Source organism: Pelodiscus sinensis, chromosome 31 (genome assembly GCF_049634645.1).
Source record: "Pelodiscus sinensis isolate JC-2024 chromosome 31, ASM4963464v1, whole genome shotgun sequence".
NCBI lineage: Eukaryota > Metazoa > Chordata > Testudines > Trionychidae > Pelodiscus > Pelodiscus sinensis.
In genome coordinates this window covers 5618649-5636729 of record NC_134741.1, presented here as the reverse complement: position 1 = coordinate 5636729, position 18081 = coordinate 5618649, and the positions used below count along the sequence as shown (strand labels likewise).

At 49.4% G+C, this 18081-nt stretch overlaps 1 protein-coding gene and 2 non-coding genes across 3 annotated transcripts; 2 read left to right on the top strand and 1 right to left on the bottom strand.

Annotated features, from left to right (window-relative positions):
* Positions 1–4430: 4430 nt before the first annotated feature.
* On the top strand, positions 4431–4503 carry TRNAF-GAA (transfer RNA phenylalanine (anticodon GAA)). The gene has a single exon. It is a non-coding gene; the product is annotated as a tRNA-Phe (tRNA).
* A 2475-nt stretch (positions 4504–6978) lies between these two features.
* TRNAS-AGA (transfer RNA serine (anticodon AGA)) lies at positions 6979–7060 on the top strand. Its single transcript has one exon. It is a non-coding gene; the product is annotated as a tRNA-Ser (tRNA).
* Positions 7061–11251: 4191 nt separating this feature from the next.
* LOC142821612 (uncharacterized) lies at positions 11252–17496 on the bottom strand. The gene has a single exon (XM_075913134.1). The coding sequence runs from the start codon at positions 17487–17489 to the stop codon at positions 15714–15716; it is 1776 nt and encodes a 591-aa protein (XP_075769249.1). The 5' UTR covers positions 17490–17496; the 3' UTR covers positions 11252–15713.
* Positions 17497–18081: the final 585 nt, after the last annotated feature.

Genomic DNA, 18081 nt, shown 5'->3' with positions numbered 1-18081 from the left:
ACGCATTTACGTCCTCAATTCGACGATCCCTGCCCAGTCCTTTCCCTTCAACAGGGAGGATGGACGAGAACACCACTTGCGCTCCAAAGTCTTGGATCCTTCTTCCCAGTGCTACATAATCCTCAGCAACCCGCTCAAGGTCATTCTTGGCCGTATCATTCGTTCCTACATGGAGAAGCAGGAAGGGGTAGCGATCTGAAGGTTTGATCAGCTTGCTAAGCCTCTCAGTGACATCCCGAATGCGAGCTCCCGGTAAGCAGCACACCTCTCGAGATTCCAGGTCCGGACGGCAGAGGGATGGCTCAGTCCCTCTTAGGAGGGAGTCCCCGACCACCACCACCCGTCGTTTCCTTTTGGGGGTGGTGGCCGTGGAACCCCCATCCCTAGGACTACGCATCCCATGCCTTTCAGTAGATGGTGCTCCCTTCTGGTTTCTACCTTGTGAGGTCCCTTCCAGAGCATTCAGCACTGCAGAGCCTGTGGAGAGAGCTTGAAAGCGATTGCTTACCTCTATAGCATCGGGGGAATCCCGTGCTGGCCTTTTTCCCCTTCTAGAAGTTACATGCTGCCAGTTCTCTTCTTGGTCGCGTACTGCCCTCTCTGGCTCTTCTGCCTGCCGTGCTTGAAGGATCAATTGCTGCCTTCTATCGAGGAAGTCTTCATCCTCTCTGATCAAGCGTAAGGTCGACACTTGGGCCTCCAGTCCTCTAATTTTTTCTTCCAAAATCTCGACCAGCTTGCACTTCGTGCAGATGAAATCCGTTCTTTCTTCCGGGAGGAAGACAAACATGGCACACGCCGTGCAGGTAACAACAGCAGCAGACGCATCATCAACCATCATCAACTCAGCAGTCCGTCAAGCTTTGTGGTACAATGGAAAGCATGTTGGGCATTTATGCTGTAGTGGCTAGTGTGAGCCCAACTAGACAGTCAACGGTTGTGGGTTCAAGTCCCGCCAGTGTTACTTTAGCTGCTTTCTCATTTCCAGGCTGTTTTAATGCTGAAATTGGGGTGGACTTCAGTCCAGGTAGTTCCCAGCGGACTCCAGTGAGGGTGGAGGGAAGGGCTGGTTCTTGGGTTGTTGGCTGAGGGTTGATCTGAAAGGCTGCAGGTACCATGTCCTGCCCAGGAAGGCAAGACTGGCCTTTCCACAGCGCCCCTCCCCCAGAGCCAAGGTTCCCTCTAAGCCAGGCCTGGGCAATACAGGCCAGCGGGCTGTATCTAGCCCATCAAGACACTCCCTGTTTGCCCCACCCCCGCAAGCTGCTGAGAACAGGGACTGCTGGGCAGTTAGTGTCCCTGTTCCCAGCACAATCCCTTTGGCTGGTTTCTGGCCATATGAAGCGTCATCCCCCCTCCACTCAAGGTCTTATTCATCGACCCAGATGGCCCCTGCAGCTTGTGTGGGGACAAGGCAGACAGGCTGCCTGAGAAATGTGCTGGGCTGCTGGCCGGGAGTGAGCCAGGTAAGTCTCCCAGCCAGAGCCTGACTGACACCCCAGCCCCTCCCTTCCCTCAACTCCCGGGTACCGCACATAAACCAAACCCTCTCCCCCCACCTGAACCCACACCCCTCCCAGATCCTGCACCCCAATCCTCTGCCCCAAGTCACAACCCAACACCCTGCAACCATTCCTGCACCCCAGTCCTCTGCCCCAGGCTCCTGTCTGAACCCAGCCTCCATCCCAGACCCCATCCCAGACCCCCACCTCCTCCGATAATAGCATGGAAAAGTGCAGGCTTGGGAGTGGTTCCCCATCAAAAGTCCTTGCCCACTCCTGCCTAAACTGTGCAGCAGCCCAGCCTCAAAGCTGCTTACTGATCCCTTCTCAGCCAGGGGCTCTGGACTCTGCCCCTGGAGCTGCCCTGTCCTCTCCAGAGCCCTTAGGCTGGCACCGGGGAGGCCTGAGTCCAGGCAGTGTCCAGTAGAGCCCAGCAGAGGCAGAGGGAAGGGCTGGTACTTGGGGGTGGGGCCGGGGGCTGTTCTGAAAGGCTGCAGGCGCCGTTAGACCCTTTTGTCCTTCCCTGTCTCACCCCAGCGCTGAGCAACACTCAGTGTCGGTCTGAGCATCCGTCCTGCTCTGGGACGTGTCTCTGTGGCAGGAACCTGCCCAGGCGGCTCTCGCAGTGAGGCCCCTCCCTGGCAGCACCGAGCAGTGAGAGCTGAGTGAAGGGGGAGGCAGGACCAGGGGGAGAAGCCTCCATGACTGTGTCAGAGGGAGGCTCTGCCCTGGCCAGTGGGGAATCGTTGCCTCTCCGAGGGGCCCAGGCCTGGTGGGTCATTTCCCCAGGTTACTGAGTGGGGGCTGGAGCCAGTTCCGTGTTGTCTCCTTCAAAAACCAAACTGAACCAATGGATCTTGTGCCGACCTGACACCGCGCTGGGCTAGTGCTGTGTGCGCCACAGAGCTTCCTGCAGGGCTGCCCACATGGGAGAGAGGAGGGGCAGTTTGAGTCACCCAGCTCTGTCCCTTCTCAAAATGGCAAGTGTTGTTTTAGCAGTGAGGGAGAGGTGGGAAGGAGCCTGAAGTAACCTCTTGGGTCTCAGCTGCTGTAACATGTGGTAATGAGGTGAGAAAAATGACAAGGCAGTGGCCATGTGAAATTTCAGTCTGGTTTCCCAGCTTCTAGAATACACCAGCTAGGGACACCTCCCCTGTCCATCCTGGTTAAATGCCATTGATTGACCTTTCCTGCATTACATTATCCAGTTCTTTTTTGGACCTTCTTGTAGATTTCACCTTCACAACATCCTCTGGCAAGGAGTTCCACTGGGCGCAAAAATGCTTCCTTTTGGTCTATTTTTAACTTGGTTACTGATCAGTTTCATTCTGTCAGCCTGGTTCTTGAGTAGGAGAAAAAATAATGTATTTGCTTTCTGCACCCCTGTCGTCATCGCATAAACCTCTGTCCCATCGCCCCTTGCTTGTCCCTTTCCCCAGCTGAGAAGAAGTTCCATGAAGGCTGGTGTCCAGCAGCTCCCTGCCCCAGTGTGGCTGGCTTTTGGGGACAGCAAGTAGGAAATGGTGAGGAGCGGGAGGGGGCTACTGGAGCCACTTAGCCCCCTGGCTGGCTCTGCCAGTAAAAAGGAAAACAGGGATTTCTCCCAACACTGGAGAATGTGGGCATCGATCCCACTGCCTCTTGCATGCGAAGCGAGTGCTCTACCACTTGAGCTAATTCCCCTGCTGTATGAAGTGTGGCCTTCTTGGAGGCTCTTCCCTTCTCCACAGGGACCTCTGCCTTCTAGGTCAGTTAGTCCTGGGAAATGAGAATTCTCCAAAAAGGCCACAAGGGCAACACTAAGGAAGGAGACTCCCTGCAGCAAAGCCATAGGGGAGCTCTGAGATGGCCCCTGCCCTGCAGTCTGTCCCACCTGGCCATTGTCATGGACTCTCTGTGAGGTCACCACCTCCCAAACTCCATTAGCCAATAAGATGCGGTGCTGCAAAAGCCCCTTGTGATGTCACTGACACAGGCAATCCTTAGGCTGACACTGGGGTGGGCTTGAGTCCAGACAGTTCCCAGCAGACCCCAGGGAGGGCAGAGGGAAGGGCTGGTTCTACTGAAGCTGGACCCCAGGACTAGATTTTTCTTTCTAAAACCCTGGTGAAAGCGGAGAGTGAATTGCTTGTAGACTGAGAGTTAAAGAAAGTCGTCGCCCAGCATGAGGCTTAAAGCCATGACTCTGAGATTAAGAGCCTTATGTTGTTCTGCTAACTGAGCTAGCCAGGCTGTAACAAGTATTTTCATACCCTATTACAGGGTAGCAGGAGCCAAGTGCTCTCAACTGCATGACTCAGCTCTTTCTTGCTTCCAGTGGGTGATTCTGATCTGTGGGGAGGTTTGAGCTCAAATCCCCCTCCTGACACACCCACTTTTTTCCCCACAAGGAACTGCCCCATTTCTATCTCTCCAGTGACAGGAGAAGGGGCCGGTTTCAGGATTTCTTGCGCAAGAACCTCCTCATGTAGACCTAGCCCTGCAGTCAGAGTTCAAAGGCTGTACCAAGTGGCCAGGAATGACATCCCTTGTTTCAGTATTTTTCTTCTATAAAATTATAAAGCTATATTTAGCTAAGCTGTTTGTGAGTAACTGGCAGGTACCACAGTAGCGCACATCTGCACAAGCGCAAACGACCTCACTAGTGGTGCACATTATGAAACTCACTGCACCCATGGATGGAAAGTCTCACAGGGAACACGGCCCCCCGCCCATCTTCTTCCCTGCATTGGCAGCCACAGTCCCGTTCAGCCACTGGGACACCCCGGGAAGAGAGGCAGGAATGGGGCCAAGTGCAAGTCAGGCTGAGGGGGGCAGGCAAAGCTCATCTTGCCTTGCAGGTCCCCTGGCAGCAGCATCTCTCTTGTATTCTGCTGAGAGAAAAATATGCCTGGGAGAAACATGGGCCTCAGAAAGCTTGCAGCAGGTGCCAAAGTAGCTCAGTTGGGAGAGCGTTAGACTGAAGATCTAAAGGTCCCTGGTTCAATCCCGGGCTTTGGCAGAAGCCTTAGTCAATACGGCTTAGTCTCTTTTGGCATCTCTCCATCTCTGGCAGGCCAATATCTGCAGTCAGAGTTCAAAGGCTGTATCAAGAGGCTGGGAATGACATAATAAAGTTGATGATATTTCAGGGTTAGAAGTGGGAGAGGGGATTTCATGTCACCTCGGAGATTGTTGACACAGTAGAACAGGGCTCTTGGCTTCAGCTTCTCCCAGCCTTGCTTCTCTGTTTTTAATTCCATGCCCCCAGAAATGAACAGTAACAGAGCCTGCCTCGGACTAAATCTGAGGCTTCCCCATACTGAGGACACACTATTTCTATTTTCTTAGACTGGAAGTTATTATGTTGATTTAAGCAATTTCAAAATAGTTTCCAAGTATACACATGCCCTTATAGTCCTGGTCTTCACAACATCCTCTGGCAAGGAGTTCCACAGGTTGACTGTGCGTTGTGTGAAGAAATACTTCCTTTTGTTTGTTTTCAACCTGCTAATATCATGGAGCATCCTTAGTTCTTCTATTATGGGAACAAGAAAAATACCTTTGCTTATTTACAATCTCAAAACAGCCATGATTTATAGACCTCTATTTTATTTCCACTCTGTCTTCATCTTTCTAAGATGAAAAGTCCCAATCTCTCTTCATGTGGCAGCTGATCCAAACCTTTCATCATTTTTGTTGTGCTTTTCTGAAGTTTCCAATGCCAAGGTATGGGTTTTTTGTGGCAGGGGTGGGGGGGTAAGGCAAACACATTTCCAGTCAGTGCTCGAGTTGTGGGCACAGCACGGATTTACAGAGATGTAATATGATAGTCACTGTCTTATTGTCAAGGCCTTTAAAAATAATTTCTAACATCCCATTTGTGGCTCTACATGGAGTGGATGTTTTCAGAGAGCTCTCCAGCTGTGACTTGTTATAGGCAGATTTGTTTCCATTTGGTATGTGTGTTACTAATTGTTTATACTAATTATACGGATTAATTGCCAGACTCAGAGCTCACAGCAATTTTCCATGAAAAGGTGTTTTCCCCTCCCCATCATGGTGCTGGAAAAAGAGCTAGTAACAGAATAGTTAGCCAAGTTTAAGCACTTTTGTGGCTTTCTGTGGTGTAGTGGGTATGATGTTTGCCTAACATGCAAAAGATCCTTGGTTCACAGCCAAGCAGAAACAGAGTGTCTGCTTTCATTGCCGCTCCCCTTGGTGACCAGGAAAGCGCAGCTCCTGCTGCCCAACCTGTGCCTGGGAGGCTAGGTATGGGGTCAGCTCTTCCTGCTGGCCCAAGGAGGAAGCAAGGCAGGAATGGAAGCCAAGCTGAGGCAGGCAGACCAGAAGCTCTGGGATTCAGTGGTTGAGGAGAGTCCCCCCCGCTGCCCCTTATTCTGCCAAATCCTGTGGGGTGGGGCTGGCTGTGGGGAGGCAGAGTCCTGTGTCTGTCTCAGGGTGTCCCAGGGATGGTCCTTGCAGCCCAGAAGAAGAAGGGGGCTCTGGGTGGAAGGAAAACAAGCAAAGCTGGTCCCAGTGGGCATGAGCTGGTGCTCCAGCTGAGGGAGTGGTGGTTGGTGCAGGTCCCATGGTGTAAGGAACAGCCCTTAGGCCTGGGGAGTCCTGCAAGCTGAGCTCAAATCTCCTTGGGACCTGCCATTGTTTGGCTGCAGAACCCTTCCACTTCCACTGCTTTGTTTTCCTTCTCCTTAGGTTCATGAGACCGTTTCTTACCTCACGCTGGGTGTCTGCTGCTCAGTGGGTGGCTGGGATGTGCTGGGACCCTGGGCTTGCAGGATGCTGAGGTTTCATGTTTCTTGCTGCTGCCCCTGATGCCCTCTTGTTTGGTCCCAGCAGGTGCCAGGCTCTGCCTCTTGCCCCCATGGTGCTCAAGGGAATGCGCATCAGGCCAGGCTGACTGGCCAAGGAACAGCAGGAGCCCTGTCCCAGGAGGGGAGGGGCCAGTGTGTGTGAGGGCGTCGCCCAGACAGGCAGCCCCAGGCTGGGAGGACAGAGCTGCCCCACATCTCTAGCGCTCCTGAGGCCCAGGGGGTCCCAGCACAGACACAAGAGCAGCAGCCTTGGCCAATGGCCCCAGGTTTGCAGGGACCGTCCCTGGCTCCCTGCTCAGACTGGCCAGGGGGGCACGTTGGTGCTAACAACATGCTCAAGTGGCGCCATGTTCCAGCCAGGCCGACAGGGAGCGTTTCTTGTGGTGCCACCTGATGCCCATGAATGTGGCCGTTGCACCCGCCCCCCCTGCTTTTCCCCTGGCCCCCGTGGGGTTGACAGGAAAGACACCCAGAGCCAGGCTAGATCCAGGGGAAAGCAGGAGGCAGAGAAACACCCAGGGCCCAGACGTGCTGTAAAAATAGCCCCCTTGTGCTCGGGGAGCCAGGTTTGCTGTGTCAATTCTGAGAGGCAGGTGAAGTCAGGCCTGGGCACTGGGCTTATTTACCAGTTTCCATGGCCCCAGGGCACTACTGCACTTGTGGCTGTGATGGCCGAGTGGTTAAGGCGTTGGACTAGAAATCCAATAGGGTTTCCCTGCGCAGGTTCAAATCCTGCTCACAGCGAGGCCTGTGTTTTGGCCACACCCCTCACCAGGGCAACAAGCTGCACAACCCCTGAGCCACTTTCCCCATCCACAGTCAATCCCTTTCTGTGCCTTCCAAGAGAGATAAGGGACATGGTGCCTCATTATGGGTCCCTGAGCTCTCAGGCAAACTCTCAGCTCCTGCAGCCTCTGCCCCTTGCCCAGCACCCCATGGCTCAGCCCTACCCCCTGGGGCTGCCCTGCTTCAGTGTGTGACAGGAGTTGAGTGAGAGGATGGAGCGTCTGGGCCTGCCCCCAAAGGTCCATCTATTAAGGGCAGAAATGCTGGGGATATGATGTGGGTCACCCCCCTCCAGGCGCACAGCCTCCCCCCCCCACCCTGTGTTGGGAGCAAAGGTCTAGCGAAGTATCGTGTGTGTGTGGGGGGGGTGTCTTGTTCCTTGCTCTTGCTCTGCCTCTGCCCCCAGGCCTTGGCCAAAGAATTAGTAACAGAATTATTGTCCAAGTTTATGTACAGAAAAAAAGTGGTTTAAGCATGTTTCTGTGGGGTAGTGGTTATCGTGTTTAGTTAATATGCAGAAGGCCTCTGGTTCAAAGCCAGGCAGCTACACTCTTATTGCAGCTTCCCTTAATGCCCAGCTAAGCTCCTGCTGCTTGGCCTGTGCTTGGGATAAGCCCAACTCCCAGGCTGAGTAGCCAAGGAACAGCAGGAGCCCTGTCCCAGGAGGGGAGGGGCCAGCATGTGTGAGGGCGTTGCCCAGATAGGCAGCCCCAGGCTGGGAGGACAGAGCTGCCCCACATCTCTAGCGCTCCTGAGGCCCAGGGGGTCCCAGCACAGACACAAGAGCAGCAGCCTTGGCCAATGGCCCCAGGTTTGCAGGGACCGTCCCTGGCTCCCCGCTCAGACTGGCCAGGGGAGCACGTTGGTGCCAACAAATTGCTCATGTGGCGCCATGTTCCAGCCAGGCCGACAGGGAGCGTTTCTTTTGGTGCCACCAGATGCCCACAAATGTGGCCCTTGTACCCACCCCCCTGCTTTTCCCCTGGCCCCCGTGGGGCTGGCAGGAAAGAGGCCCAGGGCCAGGCAGGAACCAGGGGAAAGCAGGAGGCAGGAAGAGCCTCAGACTGGAGCCCAGATCCCCTTTCCTCCTCTGGGCACCTTGAGCACGGGGGGGCTGGTGCTGACAGCTCCAAGGGAAGGCTCAGAAGCCACAGAGCAACCGAGGCAGGGCAAGAGGGGGGCAGGCCAGGCCTACGTATGGATGCAGAGCCCTCTTGCTGCCAAACGCTGAGCGAAGGCCCCACCCACCAGATAGCGGGCGGCTGCTGACGCTCTGAGACCAGTGTGAGAAGGGGGCAGGAAAGCAGGTCCAGGCCCCCTCACCACTGCTCACACAGACCCAGCCTGCTGGGGGGAGGCTCTGGCCACCTCCTTCCCTCCCCTCTCTCTCAGCCATGTCATCCTTTAGAGCATGGAGACTGAGCATTTGTGTAGAAGCACTTTAAAAATTTGCCACTACTTATTTGTCTGCCCTTCCCTGATGCATTGGATTCCTTTATATGCAGTTGCTTGTCTACTCTGGCCCATGGTTTGTCCTCTCCCCTCCTCTCTTTCTGACTACAGCTTAGAGAATCTCTATCAATGGATTCTCCTCTAAGAGAAGTCTCCATCCAATTTATGTGCATCTCCGCACCAATCGGCTTTCCCTCATTTCTTTCTTTAAAAACTGCTCTACGGCCTTTTTAATGTTTAGTGCCAGAAGTCTGGTTCCACCCTGGTTTAGGTGGAGCCCATCCTTCCTGTATAGGCTCCTCCTCTCCCAAAAGTGTCCCCAGTTCCTAGTAAATCCAAACCCCTCTTCCCTACACCATCGTCTCATCCCCACATTGAGACTCTGAAACTCTGCCTCCCTACCTGGCCCTACGCATGGAGTATATATATACGTATATATACATATCCAATAACAAACTCCTATAACTCCCAAAATCATGAAAACGACAAATCTTGTACCAAACAATTCAGTCGTGGGGATTATAAAATCCTCTTTCCTTCGTGATCTTAAGTTATATCGTGGAGACTCTGTTTCTGTAGAATGTGTAACTGATTGTGCTGCAATTGGAGGTGCAGTAGCTGAGAACGGATGTAGATCAGCTGGGGGAGGTTCCTTTTTGCAGTGCGATGCGTGTAACCAGCTCTGGAGTCCTTCACATTTTACAGCAGTGTGAGTTGGACTTGGTAAGACCCTTTCCAATGAGGTTGGAGGGCATTTTTCCGTTGGTGTGCCTTGATGTAGACCCAGTCTTCAGGCTCTAAAGGATGACATGGCTCCGATGCAGGTTCAAGAAGGGCTTCCTTGGCCTGAGTGTGAATAGACCCTACACATTTCATTAAGGCTTTACAGTAATTTAACATAACATATTATATGTAGATCAAATTGATGCGGTGCTCTAGGCAGGGTGTGTAATAATCTCATAGGTCTACCGGTTAAAATTTTGTGGGGAGATAACCCATGTTTACTATTCCCTATACCCCAATATACGTTAAGGCCAAAGGTAATGCATCTGGCCAATTACGGTCAGAGTCCTCACAGATTTTAGCTAATTTGGTCTTTAGGGCAGAGTTTTTTCTTTCTACCGCTCCACTGGACTGTGGATGTTACGCACAGTGTCAGTGCTGTTGGATTCCTAGAGCAGCACATACCTTTTGAACTATTTGTCCTGTGAAATGAGTTCCCCAGTTACTGTCTAAAGAAAGAGACACTCCGAACCGAGGGATTAATTCTCTGAGGAGTTTCTTGGCAACCATAGTAGCATCAGCATGTTTATAAGGATAAGATTCTACCCATCCCGAAAACATATTAATGATTACAAGAATGTACTTATATCCACAAGATTTAGGCATTTGTAAATTCACAAAGGGTCCCCCACAGTGGGGGGGGGGGGCGGGGGGGTGTTGCAATTTGAGTTTTTAGCCTTTGTCCAATGTTATGAGCTAAACAGATAGAGCAAGTACTGCAGTACTGTGCCGCCACAGCAGGAAAATGCGGGGCGAACCAATCCTGTTTCACTGCTGCAGTCATCCTCCCTTTGCTCATGTGGGCCACCGAGTGGGGCACACGAGCAAGGTAGAGCAGGACCGCTTGAGACACAACCAGGCGGCCGGAGCGAGTCGGGGTGCAACAAGAAGCCCCGCCACAGCCAGTCTGCTTTTTCAGTCTCAGATGCCTTACCTTGTAGCCCAGTCAGTTCTGTGAGGGACGCCTACACAGGCTGGGCTACAGAAGGGCAGACAAGAACATGTTTAGGAGCTTGAGGGCCAGAAAGGGACGCATTCTTTGATGATTGATCAGCAAAGGCATTTTTATAGGTAACTTCATCAGAAGGGGCCAAGTGTACTTGACAATAGACAAGGAGGAGGGTAAAGGAAAACACAAAGTACATTTACATAACAGCTATTGTAAATGGGGAAACCAGCAAAGGTAAGGAAGCCACATTGCTTTCACAACTGTCTACAATTATGGACAATGCCAAAGGCATATCGGGAGTAAGTATACATATTGGCAGACAGTCCTTTAACTAAAATATAAGTGCAAGTTAGTGCAGTCAAGAGAACAAGGGAATCTTATCTACAAGCTTTAAGGTTAGGAAAGGCGAGCAAAAGATCATTTAATCTAATGACTTTTTTGAGGCCTTTTAAGGTGTCCGGCACCAACGAATATCAGGAAAGTGGCCATTATTGCAATGGTGGGGTTACTAGTTTCTCACTTGCCCGTGTTGTGTTACTTACAGATTCTTTGTCATCTCTGGCTAAACCACTTTTATAATTAGTGTGCAAGTTGCAAAATCTAAATATTTCTTTAGTATGGCAATTTAAGCAAAGCAAACCCAGTGGAAGGGGATTGCTACCCCACTTTCAAGCCTCCTTTTCACAGTGCAAATTTTGCTTTTTTCCTTCAGCTCCGTAAGAGTAGCAAGAGCAGTGGAAGCAAAATGCAGGACAATGTAGCACTTTAAAGACTAACAAGATGGTTTATTAGATGATGAGCTTTCGTGGGACAGACCCACTTCCTCAGATCAAATAGTGGAAGAAAAACACTTCTAAGAGCAGTGGAGACATTGTTAACATTCTTTTAGCTTAAACAATTTTTACAGTATTATTTTTTACTAAATTTTGATTGGGCCCAATTATTAATTTTGTTTTGTTTAAAGTTACACTTTTGCTTTACTTAAAATATTTTTTATTTAAAAACAATATTCTGTGCACATTTGCAAAACATATTAAAACACAAACCACCACAAAAACATTGTCATGACAGAGAACCATGGTTGTTGCTTTTTTTTTTTAACCTGGTACCAGTGCTTTTTGACGTTTTGAAAGACAAAGAAAATATTTGTACCCCCACGAGGGTGGCACATTATATTTTAGAATACTTTACAGAGGTCTTTGCTAATTTTGATTAGCCTGCTGATACTCAATGGTATGCTTCTGTTTTGCACACCAGTTTTAGAGGGTTTGAGTGGATTACTTTATTGTTCAATTATTAAGTTAAAGGTGGCATGTTTTAGTTTCCCTCTTGTACTGCTGATTAGGGTTCTTAACATGTGAAGCTTCAAATTATTGTGATGAGAGAATTTACTGCTAGAAACTTTTTTAAAACAAGGCGTTTGCTAGTTACTATTCCAGCAATCAAATTTTTTTTTTCTGGAAAAGAATCATATGCAATGTTACAAGCTTACTTATGGGGGACAGCGGGCCCCACATTCTTCTGAACTAAACAGGCAGTTTGTTATTCATACAACCTTGGATCTGAAAGCAAGCCAAAAGTGTATGATTTGTTTTCTTACAGAGCAAATTTAACCTTTAAGGGTGCAGCTTTTACAATACATTTACAATGTATACATTCCATTCTGTTATGCAGTTAACCAGTTAAGTGTTAATAGAATTTCTTATCTCTATTTTTTAGTAGATTTAACAAAGTGTCTGTAGCCAAATGCTTAAATTTGATTGTTTTAAAAGATTTCAATTGACTTTTTAATTTTTTGGGGGAGTCCTTTAGACTCCTTACCCGGGATTTATTTAAGCACTTGGACGTTTTCTTATACCACTGCAGATCGGATTTCAAGGAACAGCCCATTTTTCTTGATTTGTTTTAAATGTAATTTAAGATTTTTTTTTATTTTTGTTTTTTGGTTTTTTGCAAGTCTTTTAGACTCCTAATTTGAAATTCAGTTTTCCTTTTAGACACCACCTCATACCAATTGAAAAAGGCATCCCATTGAACCTGGGGTATCTTAGATCCTCTGGATTCCAAGGCACCCTTCAAGTGCACTATTTTACCTATGTTAAAAGTACCTTTCACCAGAAACTGTCTAGATGAATCATTTTATGTGTACACATCCCACTGATCCAGAAACTTGCAAGTTTTAGGAGAGCAATGCACATACATATAGTATGCTGGAGTCGGGGGAATGGGAATCTCCTTTGACTGTCCAGTACCTATTCCCTCATCTACACAGGGAAACATAGGTACACTAGTGGGGAAGTCTGCACTGTCCAGGCATCATCCTGCGATTTCTGTCTCCGAGGTGATCCTGACCCCCCAGTAACAGGATGTAGCTAGACACAGGGAGGGGTAAATGGGGTTAGTCACCACTGAGACCTCATACCATCTGAGACTTTAACTGCTAGAGCTGGTTGCTCCTTTGCAGCAGGCAGCCAGGGTGGCTGACGGATGCCCCAGGAGTCTATCCTAGGGAGGTGACAAGACTCAATGCTCATTTCTCAGGAATCATGCATTCAGTCACATACATTCACACACTCAACAAACGCATGATTTAACAATCGGACTTATATACCAGACTCTCCCTCCAGAATGTTCTTATTTCCAAACTCCTGACAGAACTGTGGTGTTTTTTTTTAAGCAGGCACACTGGTTTTGAACTGACCTGAGTTTAAAGGTTCGGATCCAGCAATTCCACCAAGCACCTGAAGCCAACTGGAAGCCCTCTACTGATTCTCAAAGTAGGGATTTAAAAGGCTCCTCACCTTGCTTGTGGTGCCTGGAGTTAGGTAGGGAGTGGCCCATGGTTTTTCCAGAGCGAAAAGCAGGATGTGTGGATCTGAGTCACGGCACCAGAATTGTCGTGAAATAAACACACACTAGGTTTAGGGTTCAAGTAAGACAAAATCATTTTAATAACCCAGCTGGGGGTGGTGATGTTGCAGAGGGAAGGGAGTTACCCCTTACCAATACAAGCCTCTCCTCACACTCAAACGTCTGAGATATTTATACCTTCTTACAAAGTCACAGTGGAAATTTACAGAGAAAAGAGGAAGGAAGGCACTTTACTCTTAGATGGTAACATCTGCTTGACCCGATAAACAGCAAGCAGTGCAATTTTTTTGTTTGTTTGTTTAACAGCATTGTGGTTTCTTGCTCAACTTGCTTAGGAAGCTCACTTCTGATGCAGGATACACTGCGTACAGTTCAGTCTTTGGCCAGGCTAGTGAGGCCTACCTCCACAGTATGTATTGGACATAAATATTTTACTTAATTTAAAATAAATTTTGATCAACTAACATGAGAAAGTTGAAAGGTTTAATCTCTTTAATAATTCAAATGCAACTGCCCAGATGCATCCCTAGCAAAATGGCTTGACTAATTATGTAATTAACAGTGCGTTTCCATTAGCAACAGTAATCTACAGGTTTGGAGAGGGCAGGGCTGTGATTGGCCGGGCCGGGCCTGAACACTGCCGAGAGAATCCACTCAAGGCAAATTGCTCAAAACCAGGACTGCTGATAGCCCTTGACTGGAGACCTTTCCAAAATAGGCCACAAACCAGTCACACTGAGCACTTCAGCTGCCAATCCAGCCTGCAGGAAGCCTCATGAGCAAAATCCCTCAGATACCCCAGCTCTTTCTATGCCACAATCAGCCCTGGGCTTACACACAAGTGAGGGGTTATACAGCCCAATCTCTCCAACCCAGAACAGACGCATCCGGTTCCAAAGAACCAGCCATAAATTCCTCGTCAATTTATACTTTAGATCATACCCACCAGATCACAGTCGACCAATCCTTTAGAATCTAAATGATTATTAATAAAAGACAGAAAAGGTTGAGAATAAGGCTGTTAAGGAGAATACATTATATACATCAATCAGCAAATTCTTGATGCAGTATCTTAGTGGAGATGTTACAAACTACTAGCATAAGTCTTTGGGGTACATCGTATGTCAGGATGGGTCAGCAATTCTTCCCATGTCTCTGTCCTTAGCAAGGCTGCATCTGGGATAAGTAGCAAGACTGAAGACAAGATGGAGCCCCCCTCATGGCATTTGATATTCATTTCTGGTGCCTCCCAAGCTAGAGCTAGTTACATGGTCAAGTGACCTGTTTCATATGCCAGCAGCCATTGTGCTCTGGCTGCTTTGCAGCTTTCCACACGCATTCTTCAGGTGTGTATTGGCCACCTTGAGAACTATTGTCCTTGGAGATATACTGACTAGCATAGTCACTCATAGGACATTCCGTCCTCATGACAGGCAGTACATACACAGCATCAGCAGAGCCCATAGTCAGAACTCCCCATACGAACTCCAAACAAATACACAAATACCATACACAGAATCAGCACAATATCAGCTTTTGTTTGACACCTCACACGGCCCACTTTGTACCAAATTTGGGGCAAACAGTTCCCCGTGATCACAGCAGGAATCTGTATGCTCACCTTAAAATCCAATAACGTGATGGGGCCTCAAGAAAGGATCTGGGATGCAGAACCAGGCAGGTGCCTGGCCAGGGGGAAGATGCAATGTGTGGCCAGGAGAGAGGGTGCAAGAAAAAAGGAGGGTGTCACTACAATCTGGGGGTGCTGGCTGCTGGGGGAAAGGGAATTGAGGTGATTGGGAGGGAGTGTCTGGGAAGGACAGCAAATATTACCTGGCTTTGGGCCCCCTTGCAGCAACATCTCCAGTCACACTGTCTTGGTCACCCCAGAGGGAGGCTCCACTGCTGCAGCAGCAGCCACACAGAATAGGACCAGCCCCAGAAACCAGAGGGACCACTACTGCACCCATTCTGTCCAGGGCTGGAGGTGTTGCTACTGCAGCCATGCAGCTCAGGAACAGCCCCAGAGGCACCCCTGACATGGCCATGTGGTCCTGGAGGCCAGCAGTGCAGTGGCAGCAGTGCCTCTAGTGCCGGGCTCAGGTTGCGTGGCAAAGAGTCAGCCTAGCACTGCCTCCTCTCTAGTGGTTACAAAGCACGAAGAGGGGATGGGGCTAAGCTCCTTCACCCTCAGCACATGCTCATTTTGATGTGGGGCCTCGCATTGCCTTGTGGACAGGATCAAAGTCTTAGGAAGGCTGGATTCTGCTAACAGAAAATTTTGCTCACCCCCACTATAGGGTTTCTCACCTGTGTGGGATCAACTATATGCAAAAAGCCTTGAACTCTCGCTATAGCATATCCCAAAGTCAAAGCAGTTAAAGGATTTCTCTCCTGTGAAAGTTCTCATGGATAACAAAGTGTGACCACTGACTGAAACATTTCCTACAGTGAAAGCAGGTGAATAACTTCTTCCGTATGGGTTTTCCTATGTCTTACAAGGGTTCAGGTCTGACGGAAGCTTTTCCCACTATCAGAGCAGCTGAAGGGTTTCTCTCACGTGTGAACACTCCTATGGATAACAAGGTGTGACCTCCGACTGAAGTTTTTCCCGCAGTCAGAGCAGCTGAAGGGTTTTTCTCCTGTGTGAACTCTCCTATGGATAACAAGCTGTGACCGGTCACTGAATCTTTTCCCACAGTCAGAGCAACTGAAGGGTTTCTCTCCCGTGTGAACTCTCCTATGGATAACAAGGCATGACCTCTGACTGAAGCTTTTCCCACAGTCAGAGCAGCTGAAAGGTTTCTCCCCTGTGTGGGCTCTCCTATGGATAACAAGGTGTGACCTCCGACTGAAGCTTTTCCCACAGTCAGAACAGCTGAAAGGTTTCTCCCCTGTGTGGGCTCTCTTATGGATAACAAGGTGTGACCTCTGACTGAAAGTTTTCCCACAATCAGAGCAGTTGAAGGGCTTCTCTCCTGTGTGGGCTCTCCTATGGCTAATAAGATATGACCGGTCAGAGAAGCTTTTCCCACAATCAGAGCAGCTGAAGGGTTTCTCTTCTGTGTGGACTCTCCTATGTCTAACAAGGTATGACCCGTGACTGAAGCTTTTCCCACAGTCAGAGCAGCTGAAGGGTTTCTCTCCCGTGTGAACTCTCCTATGGATAACAAGGTGTGACCTCTGACAGAAGCTTTTCCCACAGTCAGAGCAGGTGAAGGGTTTCTCTCCTGTGTGGGCTCTCCTATGGACAACAAGGTGTGACCTCCGACTGAAGCTTTTCCCACAGTCAGAGCAGGTGAAGGGTTTCTCTCCCGTGTGAACTCTCCTATGGATAACAAGCTGTGACCGGTCATTGAATCTTTTCCCACAGTCAGAGCAGCTGAAGGGTTTCTCTCCCGTGTGAACTCTCCTATGGATAACAAGGCATGACCTCCGACTGAAGCTTTTCCCACAGTCAGAGCAGCTGAAAGGTTTCTCCCCTGTGTGGGCTCTCCTATGGATAACAAGGTGTGACCTCTGACTGAAACTTTTCCCACAGTCAGAGCAGCTGAAGGGTTTCTCTCCTGTATGGGTTCTCCTATGGATAGCAAGCTGTGACCTCTGACTGAAACTTTTCCCACAGTCAGAGCAGCTGAAGGGTTTCTCCCCTGTGTGGGCTCTCCTATGGGTAACAAGATGTGACCTCCGACTGAAGCTTTTCCCACAGTCAGAGCAGCTGAAGGGTTTCTCTCCTGTGTGGGCTCTCCTATGGATAACAAGGTGTGACCTCTGACTGAAGCTTTTCGCACAGTCAGAGCAGCTGAAGGGTTTCTCTCCCGTGTGAACTCTCCTATGGATAACAAGCTGTAACCGGTCATTTAATCTTTTCCCACAGTCAGAGCAGCTGAAGGGCTTCTCTCCAGTGTGGGCTCTCCTATGCCTAACAAGGTGTGACCTCTGACTGAAGCTTTTCCCACAGTCAGAGCAGCTGAAGGGTTTCTCTCCCGTGTGAACTCTCCTATGGATAACAAGCTGTGACCTGTCATTGAATCTTTTCCCACAGTCAGAGCAGCTGAAGGGTTTCTCTCCTGTTTGGGCTCTTTCATTTTTAATAGGAGTTACACAGTCACTGCAAGCACAAGGTGAATGTTGATGGGGGATTTTCTTTTGAACAGTTTCTTTCTTTGTTTTCAACCTTCTGCTCCTCTGACTGGATTTATCCTGTCCTGCTTTTGGAGGGTTTCCCTGCTGCCTTTGTAGACTACACTGACTCTCATGAGTCTCTCCTTGCTCAGGACTCTGAGAAACATGCCCTTCACATCTTTCCACTAACACACCACATGGAGCCATTCGCTCACGTCCTTCCTCCTGAAGACTCCTCTCACTGTTCTCATTCAGCATCCCCTCACCTGCTGGGATAGAGAGAGAAATCACACTGGAGTCATTCCCTGTGCTGAGCTGAAATAAAAATTCTGAAAGGTGAATAGAAAATGCAGGACAAACCCAAAGAATGGCTGGAAAGATACGATAATCATGAGCTGAGTTCACCCTGCACCCCCATAACTCTTTCCCCACCCAGCACTCTCAGACTGGAGTTGAAGACAGGCTGAAGGGCCAGTCAGACTTGATGAAAACACACATCCAACATCTGCTATGAGAACAGAGACATTGGTTTGAGTCAGTTTAGCTGATTTCTCACCTGTGTGGGTGTCACTGATGATCTCCCCTTCCTCACAGCCTTGGAGATCCGGGATCTGCAGCTCTTCCCATTGCTCCACCCAGGAGAGCACATGAGCTTTGGAAATAGGAAATCCTATTCAGGGAGCAATTAACCAAGTGCTGATCTTGTTCATTAAGGTCTGTGCCATTCTTGCTTCCAAAGCCAGGATCTGAGTCTCCTACCCAGACAGGCTCCTTCCCCACCTTCCAGAGACTGGTCTCT

What these genes read in the sequence shown, in the direction of transcription:
- LOC142821612 (XM_075913134.1), bottom strand. Translation starts at nt 17,489, where the DNA reads ATGGCTCCATGTGGTGTGTTAGTGGAAAGATGTGAAGGGCATGTTTCT.